At 46.0% G+C, this 16223-nt stretch overlaps 4 protein-coding genes across 4 annotated transcripts; 1 reads left to right on the top strand and 3 right to left on the bottom strand.

The window, feature by feature from the left end:
* Nucleotides 1-1450: 1450 nt before the first annotated feature.
* On the bottom strand, nucleotides 1451-2210 carry GLAREA_08539 (uncharacterized protein; the record flags this gene model as incomplete). Its single annotated transcript, XM_008090583.1, has 3 exons — nucleotides 1451-1874; nucleotides 1928-2077; nucleotides 2182-2210. The coding sequence occupies 3 exons, from the start codon at nucleotides 2208-2210 to the stop codon at nucleotides 1451-1453; spliced, it is 603 nt and encodes a 200-aa protein (XP_008088774.1).
* A 3862-nt stretch (nucleotides 2211-6072) lies between these two features.
* Nucleotides 6073-7500, bottom strand: GLAREA_08538 (uncharacterized protein; the record flags this gene model as incomplete). The annotated part of the gene is made up of 3 exons (XM_008090582.1): nucleotides 6073-6556; nucleotides 6611-7071; nucleotides 7117-7500. 3 exons carry the CDS (start codon nucleotides 7498-7500, stop codon nucleotides 6073-6075), a joined length of 1329 nt encoding a protein of 442 aa, XP_008088773.1.
* A 2251-nt stretch (nucleotides 7501-9751) lies between these two features.
* GLAREA_08537 (uncharacterized protein) lies at nucleotides 9752-10567 on the top strand (the record flags this gene model as incomplete). The annotated part of the gene is made up of 1 exon (XM_008090581.1): nucleotides 9752-10567. The coding sequence occupies one exon, from the start codon at nucleotides 9752-9754 to the stop codon at nucleotides 10565-10567; it is 816 nt and encodes a 271-aa protein (XP_008088772.1).
* A 1419-nt stretch (nucleotides 10568-11986) lies between these two features.
* GLAREA_08536 (uncharacterized protein) lies at nucleotides 11987-15578 on the bottom strand (the record flags this gene model as incomplete). The annotated part of the gene is made up of 6 exons (XM_008090580.1): nucleotides 11987-13128; nucleotides 13180-13851; nucleotides 13900-14346; nucleotides 14399-14592; nucleotides 14643-15082; nucleotides 15135-15578. 6 exons carry the CDS (start codon nucleotides 15576-15578, stop codon nucleotides 11987-11989), a joined length of 3339 nt encoding a protein of 1112 aa, XP_008088771.1.
* Nucleotides 15579-16223: the final 645 nt, after the last annotated feature.

Below are 16223 nucleotides of genomic sequence, written 5' to 3'. Positions count from 1 at the left end.
TACCTCTAGGATCGCACACTGCACAGTCACTGCAGCCTTTCCTCATACCTAACAATCAAACACACGGAACTTTCGCAAAAATCTTTCGCAATATTCGACGACCAGAAAATCGTGTCACTGGATCGCCCAAAACAGGTTTTTGTTGCAAGTCGCAGTCTCCTGCAGTATCTCCGGCAGACATGCAACATGGAGGCAAAGTCCACGATTGAACAACAGAAATGCGCCACTCCGAGTTTCTCAGATCACGAACAGCTAGTTGGAGAATCAAGTGTCTAATTGGTCCGTTCGTGGGATAGATTGGGTATATTTGTTGCAAATCGCAAGTCCTCCCACAATCTCCGGTCGATATGCAACAAACACTTCAAAGTAACTAGAGTCTCACAAATTGGCCTTATTTACCACACCGCTTTTCAAATAGGAAATCTCATCTTGAGTAAGTCGTCTCAATCTGACCTGTTGAAACCGGGTCGAACATAAGCTCTCTTCAAGTAGCTCTTCCCTAGAGACAGGCCTTAGCTTGTTTTACGATGCATCGAAAGGACAGCGATTTTACCATGACAATTATTAAAATGCTTAAAAAAGGGAGATTACTTCGGTATCATTTACGACAATTCAAAAGAACAGGGACGTTTGTAATCTACAGAAGTCAACAGAAGGTCCAGCACAGTTTCCGAGTCGCCGGGCAATGTACAACAAACCAAAATAAAGCCAGAACATTAGCACGCGCATCTCTCATACTGCTAAGTTTTATCCTTCTTTTTTCTCAATGAGATGTCCCAGTCTTATATATGGAAAAATCTTATCGTTCATTTACTTCTTCTTTCATAGAAACATTACCTTAACGTCCTTTGCATGACTTTAAAAGAACAGATATATTAGTTTAACGCTATCTATGATGCCTCAAAAGAACAGGCACATTATCTTGGAATTGTCTACAATACCTCAAAAGAGCAAGGACATTCATAACCTGCACATATCCCCTCGATACTCCCAAAGAACCGCAATATTGCCTTGTCATTCCCACAACACCTCCGAAGAACGGACGCGTTATCTTGACATTAATTCAGCATTATCTACGATACTTCAAAAGAGTAGGGACAGTCATAACCAGCAAAAGTTATTCACAAGTCTTGTTTTCCTACAACATATTCTTACTGATGATCCATGAATTCTAGAACACGCCACAAGCGAGAATGCGGGGTATAGGGCTTAGCGAGGTGCTGCAGAATGGTCCAGATCTTTCACAATTCAGACGACACCTCACTCTCAAAAACATCACGAAGACTCAAACGCAAAGAGAGCATTATTTGTGTGGTAGATATCTGCTGTATTGCTCTATGATCTATGCTGCTGATCTCAATACATGTGTTATATCCAATATTCAAAGCTCAAAACCCAAAATCCCAAAATTCCAACAACCAAAGTCAGCTCCCAACGTTCCTTCCTCCACCTATCCTCGGTGAGAGTATTCTTGTCGATTGCATGTGATTGGCCTTCCGATCGGGCCGTAAGGGTTGGCCGATGAGGCCGACGACGCTGGAAGGGGCGTCGACCCAGCAGAAAGCTGCCGGCTCGACGATCCCGAGGAACTTGACTGCGACAGCAGCGCGCTCACCCTGGCAGCTGCCGACAGCGCAGGGGGGTTGGCGGGGACCAATCGGGCGGGGAGAGTGTCGGTGATCCACGGGGCAGAAGAAGGGAACGGATTGTAGGAGCGACGGAAATAGTCCCCCCTGAGCTCGAGCACGTGATTTCTGGTTTGCCCGTTCATCGTGTATACAATCTCTTTGGCGGCCGGATTGTACGAGACGTACACCGCCTTGCGGAGATAGTGCCAAATCGTCGAAATAAACTCCTGGTCACGCACTTGCAACCTGAAGCTCAATCAGCCAGACTATTTGAGACAATGACGATTTATTAAACTTACCATTCTCTATCAATTGCGCCCTGGGTACGCTTAAAAACCTCCCCAATTGAGTAGGGGTCCATGAATTGGACCGCTAGTACTCGTACTCGTACAGCTGCCTGAGGAAGCTGCCAGAATCGGAACCATATGATCTTGCCGGCCTTTCTGGGACTGCAATCATCAGTAAAATTCCTCAAAGCAATACACAAATTCAGTGAAATGTCCTAGAAATCCTGAGACATTGTGTTGGGTCAAACGGAATTGGAAATACATACCCAAGAGGAGCAAATACGGTGGCAGACATTTTGAACTTGTCGAGTCGATTGAAATGGTGATGTTGTTGTTGTTGTTGCTGTTACTGTTACTGTTGCTGTTCTTGTCGATACTGGAGAGAAAGAAAGAGGGAGTGAAGGAGGATTAATATAGCCTGGAGACGTGATCGGTCGTTCAGATCACTGAGCTAGTGAGCGACGTGTGGTGCTCAGACCAATTGCTTATCAAAATCAACGGACAGTCGCGTCGTGGTACTTAGAAAGCAGACGCGAATGAGGGAAAGCCAAGAGAGCCCGCCGTTGAGTCGTTCTTTGGTTCTGTTTGGTTAGCGAGACTTTGGGGCAATCACAGCGAGATTGTATAAAAGTTCAATGGCTCCTAAACGAAGTTCGTCTCTCTTTGGACGTTGACTAGAGACGAATGCGTGGGATTGTTGCTGGGAGTTCTTTGAGAGTATTGGATGATTTCGTTTCATTGCCATAGTCACAGTTCTCTTGGAAGCGTTCTGAGAGTGCTCAGAGCGAGAGTTTGAAGTGTCACATAGAATTGAACTGTAATTGTCCATCTACCATATTACATGGTTTTGTCTAACAGTGATCAAAAGCTTCAAATCCATATTGAATCAAAGTACACTCTGCTGAGCCTTCGAACCAAAGCAAACCGAGACTTCAGTGTTGCAAGAGTATTGTCAATTCGGTAATACATTCCAAAGGTCAACAACCAAGCCAAGACCTTCCGCGTGCCGCTAAGAGCAAACTTCTTTCTTCTATTAGTTATTACGCAGAACCTACGCATTAAAAATGCTCAGCCACCTTGTAGCTGGTACACTATCCTCATCGTTCTTAGTCACTTAAAAGAAACACATTGGTCCCATAGTTGCAGTTAGATTCGAAACCCTTCAATAAAACCTTTGATAAATCAAACCTTTTCTTACATTATTAGATCACTGTGGGGTTGCAGCTTTCCCCGGAGATCAGCGTGGATGCTTCTCATTACCCCGCCAAGCCTAGCACCACTTAGTCGGGAAAAAAAAGCTTTTCAATTACACTTTAGGGTTAACGTAGATTAAGTTTCGTTTATGCACGTCATTATGCACACATTCTGCACGTTGGATCCACAATTGTGCATCTGGAACTTTCGTAGTTGTAAAGTGTTGTATGTTGTGCTTAAAACGACGTTGAAGCAAATGATATTGAGATCAGGGGTGCACCAAAGTTTGACACTGCTAAAGCCCGCGAATAGAGTGCACCGTTTGCATAAATCCCATTAATTATGCTACCTCCCGGTACCTGATGTTGGTGTGAAGAGTTCTACAGCTGACATCTTACTACTCCCCCCCAAAACCCACCCCCACGAACGTTGAAGTCATATCTCGGTAACTAGTCTTCTTGTGGGGCGGACCCCTGTTCTTCTAATTCCAAAAGCACTACAGCAGACTACAAAAAGACCGTTCGTCTAGACCATGATTTTCAGCCACTAAACTGGGATTTATTCCTCTTTCGTCTCAACAACCATTATGTCACAACTGGAAATAGTCGCGACAAAATTTTCTATTGCAACTCGTCACAACTTACTGGGAGTTCAATTTGGCGATCTTCGATTCTTGTGCACACAGCATAACCCCCACGAAAATCGTACGCGTTCGTGCATAAAATGCACTAAATGATACTTGCCATACTTGTGATGTCAATTGATGCTGGAATAATCAAAACCCTTTCGTTCTCCGCTTTTTATCGCACTGGTGGGTCGCGAGAGTGACTCACATAGTCCAAGAGAAAGTTTTCGGTGGCCGTAGTAATTTACAACATTCCGATGGGGCTCACTGTGGTTTCCAAGGGAAGACCAATACCTGGGGTTCTAATTCTAAGCATATTCGAGGCAATTTAAACACTCTCATTGGGGGTTTTAATTCAATATTCAACCGTTTTATGACTTGGAGATTCTGTGGGATTTTGTGGTTCAGGAATATAGCAAATTGACCGAGCATCATCACTTCAAAGTAACAAGGCGTGAGCAATGTGTGAAGCTTAACTTACGATAATATTCTTTCTACCTACAAGCAAAAAAAGAAATTTGCGCGCTGGAATGGACTTCCAAACTCAAACCACTGATCCTGTAGGCTTGCTCAAGGGGGTTAAAACAGTCGAAGTGAGCTCAACGAAAGTTATTCCAGTACTCATCAATAACATATGGCTCGATTCGAACGGGGCAGAACATCAAGATTCGCAGTGTCTTGACGGAATGGAAGAGTGAGAGATTGAAGAGTGCCGTTGAATTAATTTTCAGAGCCCATGCCTAAATGCGAGTGATTTTGACCAGCCCACCGTTGATGTTCCATCGCACGACTTATCATGACATGAGAGCGGTTCTCTCAAAAAAATTGAACACCCACTCGACCAGGTTGAATCAATGTGGGAACTTTCGTCCATAATTCTTAGCGATCATCTCAATTTCAGAATCATTTCAGAATCCTTCCATGATCGATCCAGACTCATAGTAAACGCCAAAGAACGTAGTAACCGAACTAAGATATCTATCTATTCAAGCACTTTAACTCATTACCAGGTATGTCGTCAAATTTCCCTCAGAAAATGCAACTCTTCCAGGCTTTCTAAGTTCACAACCGAACGGATCCATATCACGGTGGACAAAATAAGTATCATCAACCCTTCAAGGATTCCTTCACCATACATCCAGTCGGTTAGAGACAGAGCCACATTATCTTATAACGAATGTTACAAGTAAAACATACAATATTGCGTTCAATAGATCGGATGATCGTTAGGTCTAGACTGCTGCTTACTTTGTCTACCATCCGCTTACCTGGCTAAGTCGATGAAGACTGCTCATGAAGTTTAACTTGGGTGGATAGAACGGTCAAAAGGAGTTGCTGATTTCGTGTCAACTATGAGTTATCATTCGCAAGTCCAAAGATGCTGTGCTAGGATACACGAGTCTCATATTTCGATCTCTTGACGATTGGGGATTTGTCTAGCCGATATCTTCAGGAGAACGCGAGATATGAGGGCTGAAATGATTGTTCAGAGACCTAATATTCAAAAGTCTTCTCCATTGCAAATCAAATAATTATGTCAGTAAGCTGACCTAGCAATTTCTCGAAAAGCGTTTAGGTAAGTAAGAGTTTGAGGTCAAAGGTAGATTAGTTCAGGGGTTTCTGTGAGGTATCTTGAAATATCTTCAACAGATCCTCATTGCGGATGACAGAGCAAATTTGTTTCATGAGTCCCACAATAACCCGCCAATAACCCTCAAAACTCGCGCTCACATCCCAGACCTCAACTCCATTTCAGCAAGAGCTTTATTCCGAATTTCGCTTGCCAACAACACATCCCAACGTCTACCCTAGACAGCACTTTTGAATCAGAGGAAAGCGTTGCTACTTAAGACTCAGTTTCACGAAGGCTTTTTTACTGGCGCGAACAAGACATGAGCAGAGAGAGCAATTGCCTTATGTGGTGAGCGACGAAGGGGTGGGATTACTATGGCTTGTTTGACTATAATTTCGGGGTATGAAGTAGAGGAGGAGGAAAAAGGAATAGGACAGAGACTGCTCATAGCTTTGAGTCACAGAAGCCGATACTACCTCAGAAAGCCATTGCCATCGATCCACAAGATATCGAAATTTTTTATCATGTTATGGCAGATCAAAATAATGAGATGAGCTCGATTAGAGAAGATAAGAAGCTTTTTTAGCCTATGAAGCGAATGCAACACAGAGATTTCGCAGCCATCATGATACACGGGTATCTCTCGTATCCAACACTCTCCGTTAGCCCCATCACCATCACCATCCTGCAACTCGATCCAGCAAAACCCAGAGCGTGTCACATCAAAATTACACATTAAACCCCACCCATCACCTCCACCGAATTCTAATTCACAACCACACTCCTCTCCTCAACCTCACCCACCCACCTCTCCGGCTTATGGATCCTCACACCCGCCAAGAACCAATCCTCAACCACCAAAAGATTCAACAACACATCATTCCCCCACCACGCAACACCACACACCATCGCGCCCAGCACCGCATCCAGAATAAAATGATTCGCGGTCGCCACAATACAGACCAGGATAATAGACGGATACAGCGTGCCGATGAAACCACATGCCATGCGTCGCCAGGACGGGAGTGTGAGTTTCGGAGCTAGCTGGGGGTGAGAGCGGTTGAAGCCGGGAAGAATGTAAGAGATTGGTGTGGAGTGGAGGGGATTGAGGGGGATAGTGGCGATGGTGAGGCCGATGAGAAGGGAGTAGCCGAAGTGGAGGGAGGGCATGGCGGCGAATTTGTTGGTGAAGCGGTTGTCGGTCCATATTGAACCTTGGCCTTTGGGGCCGTGGACTGTATCGATGAAGCTGTGATTGTGAGTATAAGGGCATTCTTTTGTATCGGAAGAAGGAGAGACCTACCCATAGCTCCTCGCCAGCTTTCCGGCTTCGTCGTCGGATGTGTCTGCGCTGAGGAGTCGTGGTGGCATGCATGGCCAGAGAGTGAAGATTATGAATGCGAGTAAATTACAGAAGGCCATTGTTCGTCTTCGAGCTTCGTAGAGATGAGGTCCAGCTGGTGATTCTTTGGACTCGCTAGGGCTATTCTCGCTTCGTGTGTTGGCAACTCGATTACGAGTATTGGTGTAGTAGAAAAGCCAGACGAGGAAAGCAATTGATCCGGGGATATGTATGAAAGAGTAAGTTCTGTTTATCCATTTCATCATGAAATCGCTTTTCATAAAGAATTGTTGGATAGGTAGTTCCCAAAAAATATGCATCTTTTCTTCCACAGCGATTACTTGCAGCGCGTGCTTTCGTGCTGCAAAGACTGTTCCTTCTACTATCCAGACTGCACTCGCTGCGCGTCCGAGTTGATATACCTAGTGATAATTAGAGAGAATTTCAAATGGCTACCTCTCGCTTACCCAATATATTAACGCCCAGTACCAGCACTCCACCAGAAACGGAAACCTCTCAAGCAACCGACTCAGAAAATACCCTTTGAATCTCCTAGTATTAGGAGTGGTGACCCGCTTCCTTATTCCCCAAGCACCTATACTTCTTTCTCTCCACTTCGGTTCTTCAGAAGCAAGTAATGAGGGCGAAGTCGATCTCGAATCCAAAGGATTATCTACCAACCCATCTCGGTCAACTTTCCCACCATGCTCCAAATCATCTTCAGAAAATCGTCTCTGATCAACAGGTCTCCTACGAAATCTCCCAGGATTGAAATCTCTATTAATCCATGTTCCTCCAAAGAGCAGGAAGATGACTACGAGAGGTTCAGCAACAGCACCAACGCCACCCATTTTGTATACTCAAGAAGGTGAAATGTTTTCAAAACTGCGGCAGGCTCAAAAACATCGGGATGGCTATTGTACATATAAGCAAGAATGTATAGTAGCTGACTCCACCAAGAATGTGCGTGTGACGCGATGTTGGAGCTATGCCCGAAAATGCCGAGCTTTAATAGCATGTGTGTAGCATTGCAGATCTCAAGCTATTGTTCATAGAAAATGCAGCAGATAAGTCCGACTTGCAGAAAATAATATTCGAGCAGAAAATGAAGGAGGGACCAAGATCCACTTAGCTGGAGGATAATTGCACTGACAGCTTCTCATCACTCGATGAGTACAGCCATCCATTCCCAAGACGGAATATAAGCTCCCACGGAACCACGGTACCAGATGGCAGCTGCCGGAGATGTCGGCTGTCAAGATTTGACTCAGAATATGCCATTGTAAAATCTGATTTGACAACCTTATTCAGCGGATGCAACTTTGGCGTTGTGTTCGGCCATGGCAAATCGGATAACCGGATGGATCGCGTTGCCGAAAGCTGTCGGTGTTAGTAATCGCAGCTTACTTTACGTGTCGATAAAGTAGTAAGAAGTAATCGGCGAATGGGATATATTGAGATGGTTTCTTAAGATGTCTTGCAGATGGAGACAGCGATTGACAGCATGGTTGTTTTGAGCGCGAGATTTGAAGTGACGAAGAGGTTACATCTGGAGAAGTGGGGCGAAAGTCAGATCCATCACGTGCGAAGTGCAACGTTTTTATATCTCGTGATTCGCCTCCTCCAGAACAACAACTTCAAAACATAGACTTCTAATCCCTCAAGCTCAGACGAATTAATCATTCAGTCTGAGTTTATTCGAACTTTTGATTTTGGCTTTATACTGCAGCATTTAGCATAGAAGGTAAGTACAAGAACATCTGCTCAAGAATGATACTGCTATGGTGGCTTGCAAAATTGTCATTGAAATCAGTTTTTAACAGGCTAGCTGTGGCAACTCATTACAGGGAAGCAACTAGCCACCTTCTGTATTACTGAGCCATCAGAATAAATACTAGCTCAAATGCATTTATTGCCCTACTCTTCCGGCCATAATACCAGCTATACTTCGGAACTCCTTTCGGCAACGTCGTTGAATTACACAAATACTATATTTTTATATTGTTGATTGCCTGTAACTGGTTGCCGATGTACATGGATTTTTACTATCACGTCTCAGATCCTGATATGTGTTCAACGAAGATACTCTAACACCAGTCTTGGGAGCTCTAGAACTTAGTGTATCGTCCAGCAAATCCATCGTCGGACCCCTACGGCAGGGAGCGTCTTCCCTTCACTGTCATCTAGTAGTCTGCCCTTAGGAACCAACCGAATAGCGATCTTCACCGTACGGTCCTGCTTTGGTCCTGATGGCTTTCATAGACAGACGTTGAGTCCAGCAAGTACACGTGACTGCACATTGTCCATCAAAACAGCTCCAGTCACGTGTCACTATTCTTAGTTTCAAGTCTTCAGCCTCAAACTTGAAACATCACCACCACCCGCGCGGTACCTTTTCTTCAACGACATCACTTCCACATCTTGATTTTGCGTCAAATTGGACGTCAAGATTATCTTGTCTATCTCAATTGAATATAAACATCCAAGGGTTTCAGTTCATTCAAAGTCGAAACGCTCAATTGTCAGCGATTATGGCTTGTTTGCAACGCTCTAAAAACCTCCGAGTCGACCAAGGTGATTGACGGATGACTGCAGAACGTTACCGTACTCTAATAACTGTTCTCTTTATCTATCCTTTTTATAGATTCTTTCATTCTGCTCGTCTCCTTTTCAACCATCTACCTCATGGTCGGACGATATTCATGTTTGGTGGTGGGGGGTTGACACGATTAGAACCTGACAAGGTCAAAGCACCTCCATTCTGAAGCATTTGACGTTACACTCTCCCCACTCCCGAAAATATTTTGACAGCCAAGAACGGAGGTGTTTACCAATTGACCACTCAAGAGATAGTGTTACACCGGTATTCAAAAACATTCCGCATAACGACCCAAGCGTCATCACTTGATGCACCCTTATTATCTGAGCTCTCCATGAAGAGGAGGTCGAGGCCATATCCTCTACTGCAATGTGACTGCAGTCAGCGCACATGTAGAAGTTTCTACTACTGCAAGGTCAAGAACAGGAGAAAAGCGGGCGAGTCCTGGCGTCTGTGACCCGGCATTTTAATTTCGTTTCTCTGGTGGAATTGTTGTTAACTTTATGTCGTTGTCACGAATTCCACTTACTCAAGTTTTCAGAGCAAAGTCAAACAGTACCAGTAGTACGAGCTCCACGCCAGATCTATCTTCTCTCTCACCAAGCGACCTCTCAAGCCCGTACGACGTATTAGGAGATCTCTATCCAAAGGACATCACTCCAAAAGACATAACGCCAATCGTTCGAAGAGGTACGACCGATTCTTTCTCTCCAAAAAAACCCAAGAAACCCACGCTGGCTCGTCGAGGTACCGATTCGGTTATTCCAACGGACGATATTGTCCCACGAACCATCCTTTCCCCCAAGAAATCTTCTCCAAAACCAGTGCCAGCCGTGGTTAGAAACAACATGTCACAATCAAATGGAGGTCCTCGGGCCGCGGGGAATCGAAATGCCAAAATGCTCGAATACGAAAGACAAGCGGAAGAACGAGCGAAAGAGCAAGCGCGAATGGAAGAGGAACGCCAACGAATGTCAACCGAGCAAATGAACATCGCACAAGAGCAAGAAAGGATCGCCCAAGAACAATACGAGATGGATCAATATTACGAGGCGGAAGCGTTGAGACATGCAGAGGAGATGAGGATACATCAGGATGAGGTGCGCAGGCATCAAGCTAGAGTAAGGGAACATCAGATGAGACTTCAAGATCATGAGGCTAGTTCTGAAGCCTTTGCTAGAGTGATCGCCATGCCCGCGAAACCGGGCAGAGATAGAGAGGTTTCTTTCTTGGGACCTGCGAGGACGAATTCGACTAAGATGACGTCGAATGGTGCGAATGGGAATGGAACTGCGCCAGCACAATTTCCGGGGATATAATGATGAATGGTATGAGGATGATTGATGATGAATTTACAACGTGGTGATGGCTTGGGCGTCGCGTGGAACGAAGATTATGACACGGCCATTTTGGAATCGACTTCGAATTTGGAATAAAGCGCTTTAAGTTTCTCGTGCTAAATATCAACCGACTCTACAGTACTTCTACCGTCGCATTTTCATGTGGCTTTCCCGAAGCAATCCGATTTTTCAACCTCAACGCTACACCATCACCGCAACATCCTCTGGATTCATCTTCACAGCCAGTTGGAAATCATTTTCTTCATTCGACTGCTCAATCATCTGCAATTTGAATTCTGACTTGCGAAAGACTCCGTATGAAAGTGCTTGAAGGAAGAGGTCTAAGAGATTTAAGATTGGAAGCTCTGCCCCTAAGACACCTTTCTCGAGAAATCAGAAGATACCAGACGTACTCGAAGATTAAATACTGTAGGAGGGTCAACCCGAGGAAGCAAATTATACCCGGCGTAGTTGCCCAGTTTCCTTTGGCGTTTGGTTTAGGTTGTAGTCGGATGTAGTTCTCATGTACTGGATACACGAGACAGATTAATGTAATATATAGAATGTCATTCATTTCACAAACCCACAACGGTGCCATCACAAAGTCTCACATGTCCCCAAACTTGACACGAATTTCACTTATCACTCATCACCGCATTAGCAACGAAGGAAGACTCGTTTATCACTTCATGATAAAAAACGACATGACTACATTGATGAAATCAAATTCCCGTTAAACGAGTACAACGAGTTGAATCCCTTAATCTGAACTATTCCTATTCTCTGACTGTGGCTTCTTGACTTTGACTTTGCGAAGTCCAGCATAAATCTACCACACCTTGTGTGTTTGGTCATTGTAGTGTGGGGTTGCTCAATACTAGTTACTGAGATGTAGGAATGTAAGGGATAGAGTGTTACTAACCTTATATATACATCAGTGCCATCACAAATGCTCACCTGTTACTAAAAATTATAATTAATTGTCATCTATAAACGACCGTGTATGGAACGAGAGTTTTATGAGAAAAAGAAGTATAACGCATCGCAAGCCTTCTTGTAGCTCCAGCTCACACAAAGTGGTTCTTAATTTGACTTTGTGAGGTTTAGCGTGGACCTAGTATATCTTTGGCAATTGGTGGTCAGGGTGTAGGGTGGTTAAGTACTGGGTACTCGAGATACAGTACTGTAATGAATAGAATGTCACTCACTTCACATCATCACAAGTTCTTACATGCCATCAAGATTTACAACGCCAATTTCACATCAATTTTCAGATCTGTCACGACGTGGTTTCGGTTACTTCAACGACCAAGACCAAGACCAAAACACACCATCCACAAGAAAATAAAATTCCCATTAAAATACACAACGAATCGAACTCCCCCTCCCTCCTCCCCCTCACAACGGCTTCTCAACCCCCACCCCCGCAAAATTCGTCCCCTCGTACATACCAACACTATCCCTCCCCCCCAAAAAACTCTCCGGCGGTCCCAAATAACTCGCCCTCACACCCCCCAAATCAACCACCACCTTCTGCACCGTCATCCCCGGCTGCTCAACCCAAATCCTCAACGTATGCTTCCCCTTCACACTCAAATCATGCTTCGTCGTCGTCATATTCCCACTAACACCCCACGCCCCATCCGCCACCGCCTGATTCCAGCCTTTCGGGTAGTCTTGACCGGTATAGTTACTAGTGGGTTGGATGATCTTGGGAGTCTCGGCGTCGAACGCGATGCCGTAGCGGAGAGGGCGAGCGAAACCGAGGTTGTTGTGGGATGGTGAGAGGTAGAGGGTTACGTTTGCGGCGGTCGTGTTGGTGAAGGTGTAGATGTCGTATTCCAACACGGGACCGGTGCCAACGGGTTGGGTTTCGGCGAGGACGGGGGAGAGGGTTACGCCTGAGAGGGTGCGGCCGTAGTTTGAGAGGACGGCGTAGGAGACGCCGTTGACGGACGTGTTGCGCGTGGCGTGGGCGGCTTCGATGGAGATGTGTTTGTCGGACTCGATGAAGCCGCGGAAATCTGCTGGGGCGGCCATGTTGTTGACGGGGACTTGGATTATGGGCGCGGGGAAATTTCCCCAGGTTGGACAGGAGGATGTGATGTTTATGTTTACAACTGTGGAGTTTGGGGCTGGTGGTGCCTTTGACCAGTCGATGGAGACGAGGACGCGGTAGTCAGTTCCGTTGTTGCCGCCTGTGAAGCCGGTGTTGGGTGTGACTTTCACGTATGGAGCGACGGGGGAGGCGGTCCATTGGCAGCCAGCGGTGCCGCGGGCGAAGATGTCGATCCAGCGGGTTTTTGGGCCGTAGGGGTCCATTGGGGGGACCTTGAGGGTGTTGCCAGAGTTGTCGTGCCAGGCGTCGTCGCCGGCTACGCTGGCGTTGGTGCCTTCGGGGGAGACGCCGATGTTGCCTGCCAGGGAGGTTTCGAGGGATTGGACGTAGGAGAGGGGTGGGAGGGTGTTGCGCATCGGTTGTTGCCAGTAGCCGTCGTAGAGGGCGCCGTGCCAGGAGAGGTCGTAGCCGAGATGGGTTTCTATAATTATCAGTATAAGGATTTTAAAGATAAGTCTAAAATTGAACTTACGATCAAGCATGTGGTTCCATTTTCCATTGAATAGATCATGGTATCTTTGTGTGAGCTTGTGATCTTCCGAGAACCAGTCACGCACTTTATCAGCAACCGAGTTGGCACTATTTCGTCGTTGCTGAGCATACATTCTGTTTTTTCCGGCTCCAATATGGATCATATTGACGACTCCACCACCTAGAACAGGTTGGAGGACCATCTCGTAGAATGAAGGCTGAAATTCCACAGGGAGTTTGTCGTAGATGCTTTGTGCCTCAACGGCGAGAGCTTGCCATTGAGCAATGATAGCATCTGCTTCATTGTAGTTGACAACGGAGTAAGTGTCCCATTGAATGAGTTCGTACTTGCGACGAGCAGCGTACATTCCATATGTGCTAACAACCTTTGCAATACGGTCTGATAGTTCAGGCGTGAAGTCACGAGATGCCCATGCTTTAAGCCACTCGGATGTTGAACCTTGACCCCATTTCTCGGCATCATATGCTAGGTCGAGGAAGTGGTTGATAGGAATTTCGAGGGGTTTCAAATCTCCAACGTTGAGAATCCATATCCGATCTGCCTGTCGCTCATAGGCGTGGTGCATTTGCTCAGTGGTCTTCTCGAGCTGGATAGTGTTGATCCACTTGTAGTTCCTTGGGTCTCCCACGTAATCGACGTGGTAATAGATACCTGCAAAATCATTAGCATAGTTGCAAAAATCCGAATAGTAGTACTTACCAGCGCGACCGACTCGATCAAGTTCTTTCCCAACCGGCAACCTTCTGATATTGCCCCAATTATCATCCGCCCAAAGCAGCGTAACATCCTCCGGAACATCAAGACCCTTCTCATAATAACTCTGCACCTCCTTATACAAACACCACATCTGCGGGATATCAGAGACATCTGTTCCATTAAACACTTTTCCCAGCACTTCTCTCTGCGTAGTGACAACATTTTGCAGCACCTCAATAGCTTGTTGTTCCGTGAGGAGAAGCGCTGTATCACCAGAACCACGCATAGCCATGGTGAAGAGAGTGTTCGCTCCATATGGCTTAGCACGTTGGGCACCGACGGTGAAGAATTCGGTAAGTGATTTGTTGTTGGTGTCGAATTCCCATTGACCGTTTCCGCCGAGGGGTTTGCCAAATCTGTTCCATTCGTTTGTTGCTCTTGCCATTGGTTCTAGAAATGTCAGCTTGGGATTCATGTTATTGCGAGGGGAAGATGAATTCACCTGTATGACTTGTACCCATAACAATACCATAAGCATCAGCAATCGGTTGATTCGCCTCATCATCAACACCAAACATACTCCCCCACATAGCAGGCCACAAATAATTGGCTCTCAATCTAAGAAGCAGTTCAAATACTCTTGGGTAAAAGTAATGATTAAATCCAGCCCCATATTTGCCTCTCTGGTAATTACCACTATCGCAAGTCAGTTCGCATACCAAAAAGGCTCATCTTCGTAAACTCACTCAATCCAATTAGTCAAAGCAGGCTGTTCATCATTAATAAATATCCCACGATACCTCACCGTAGGACTCTTTTGGAACTTCCTCTGCGCAAGAGCCCACACTCCTTCCTTCTTAACAGCCGGGACATCTGCCCACCAATTCCACGGACTAACACCAATCTGCTCACTGATGTCGTAAAGCCCGTAAATAGTACCTCGTGTGTCCGCACCTGCGATGACAAGCGCTTTGGCCACACCTGGCAGCGGGTTCTCGACGACTTGTGAGATGAAGCATTCCCAGCAGTTCTTGAGCTCAGACAGGTCAATCTTGCCACTGTTGCCGAGTTGGGTGATAAGGGTGGATTTGTCGACGGTTCCAACGATGATTACGGTTTTCTTGTTTGGTGCGTTGTTGAGGAGGGTTGGACCGGTGAAGTTGGAGGCTGTTTGTGCGAGAGTGTACTTATGACTGATTAGATTCGTCAAGGAAGTCAAATGGATTGAAGGAACTCACGTTTATAAACGAAGTCACCGGATTGTACCAGTAATAAACCGTAGTCTGAGACCCAGCAGCAGTGGCTCTCGTAACACTCTGCGGACCATTTTGCGGTCCACTCTCAGGAACATCCTGCCAACCTTTCGGCGCAGCATCTTCCGCTCTCTCAACATTCCCTCGCTTCGAAGAAGTAGAGTTCGTCGAATTTGACGACACCCAATTCCCCAACGTCAAGTTCTTCCCTGTGATTCTCCCAAAATCATGAGCCAAATCATCGGCAGCGCGAATGACACCCCACCAATCCTCACTACTGACCAGAATCTGTCCACTGATCCCGGAGCCAGCCAATTGCAACAACGATGAGTCGGCTTTGGTCGTGACCGTTGCGTTCTGACCTAATGCCGCAATAGCTGGTAGCAATGCCGTAAAGGCAGCCAGGAAGGTGCTACTTGTCGACCTCATGGCGATAGTTGATCAATCGCACAAGACAATTGGAAAGAAAGACACGCAAGAAACCCTCCAGAAAAGGGGCACCGGGCAAGATTAAATCATATGGGAAAGCTCCATCCCAAGAACTGGAAATAAAATGCCATGCAGGGTAAATTTAAAAAACAACTGTATATCCTTACATCATATCTGCACGACAGAGTACCCAAGCATGGCACCCGGGAGGTGGCCGGCTGAATGGAACGCGGTTAATATAGAAATTCAAAGTTCATTCGATGAAATGACCGTTATGGAGGTGAATCTTCGCTGTTTGACGGTCAAGTGGTACTTCGTACCTGACATACATCTAGGATGTGACCCGATCCCCAGTCCATCCCCAGCAGATTACCCCGGAATAACTTAAAAATGGGGTCTAGCTCGTGAACCCCATCGGCAAAAGTATCTTGCGGGGTATCAAAAAAGCGTAATTCAGCCTGAATCTCAAAGTGGCCAGTACGGAGCGCGGCTGCTAAAAACTTAGAGACGAGCATTGCTGGATTAGTCGTTGGTGTTCGAGGGGTTGCCACTTGATTGCCGAGGCTTGCTGCATTGGCATTCATCGTTGGCTTCATCCACGAGGAATACCCACCGCTAGGTTGACAAACTTGGCAGCCTGCAATG

Source organism: Glarea lozoyensis (genome assembly GCF_000409485.1).
Source record: "Glarea lozoyensis ATCC 20868 chromosome Unknown GLAREA9, whole genome shotgun sequence".
Lineage (NCBI taxonomy): Eukaryota > Fungi > Ascomycota > Leotiomycetes > Helotiales > Helotiaceae > Glarea > Glarea lozoyensis.
Note: the sequence above shows the minus strand (reverse complement) of the source record. Positions and strands in the feature narration are given on the sequence as shown.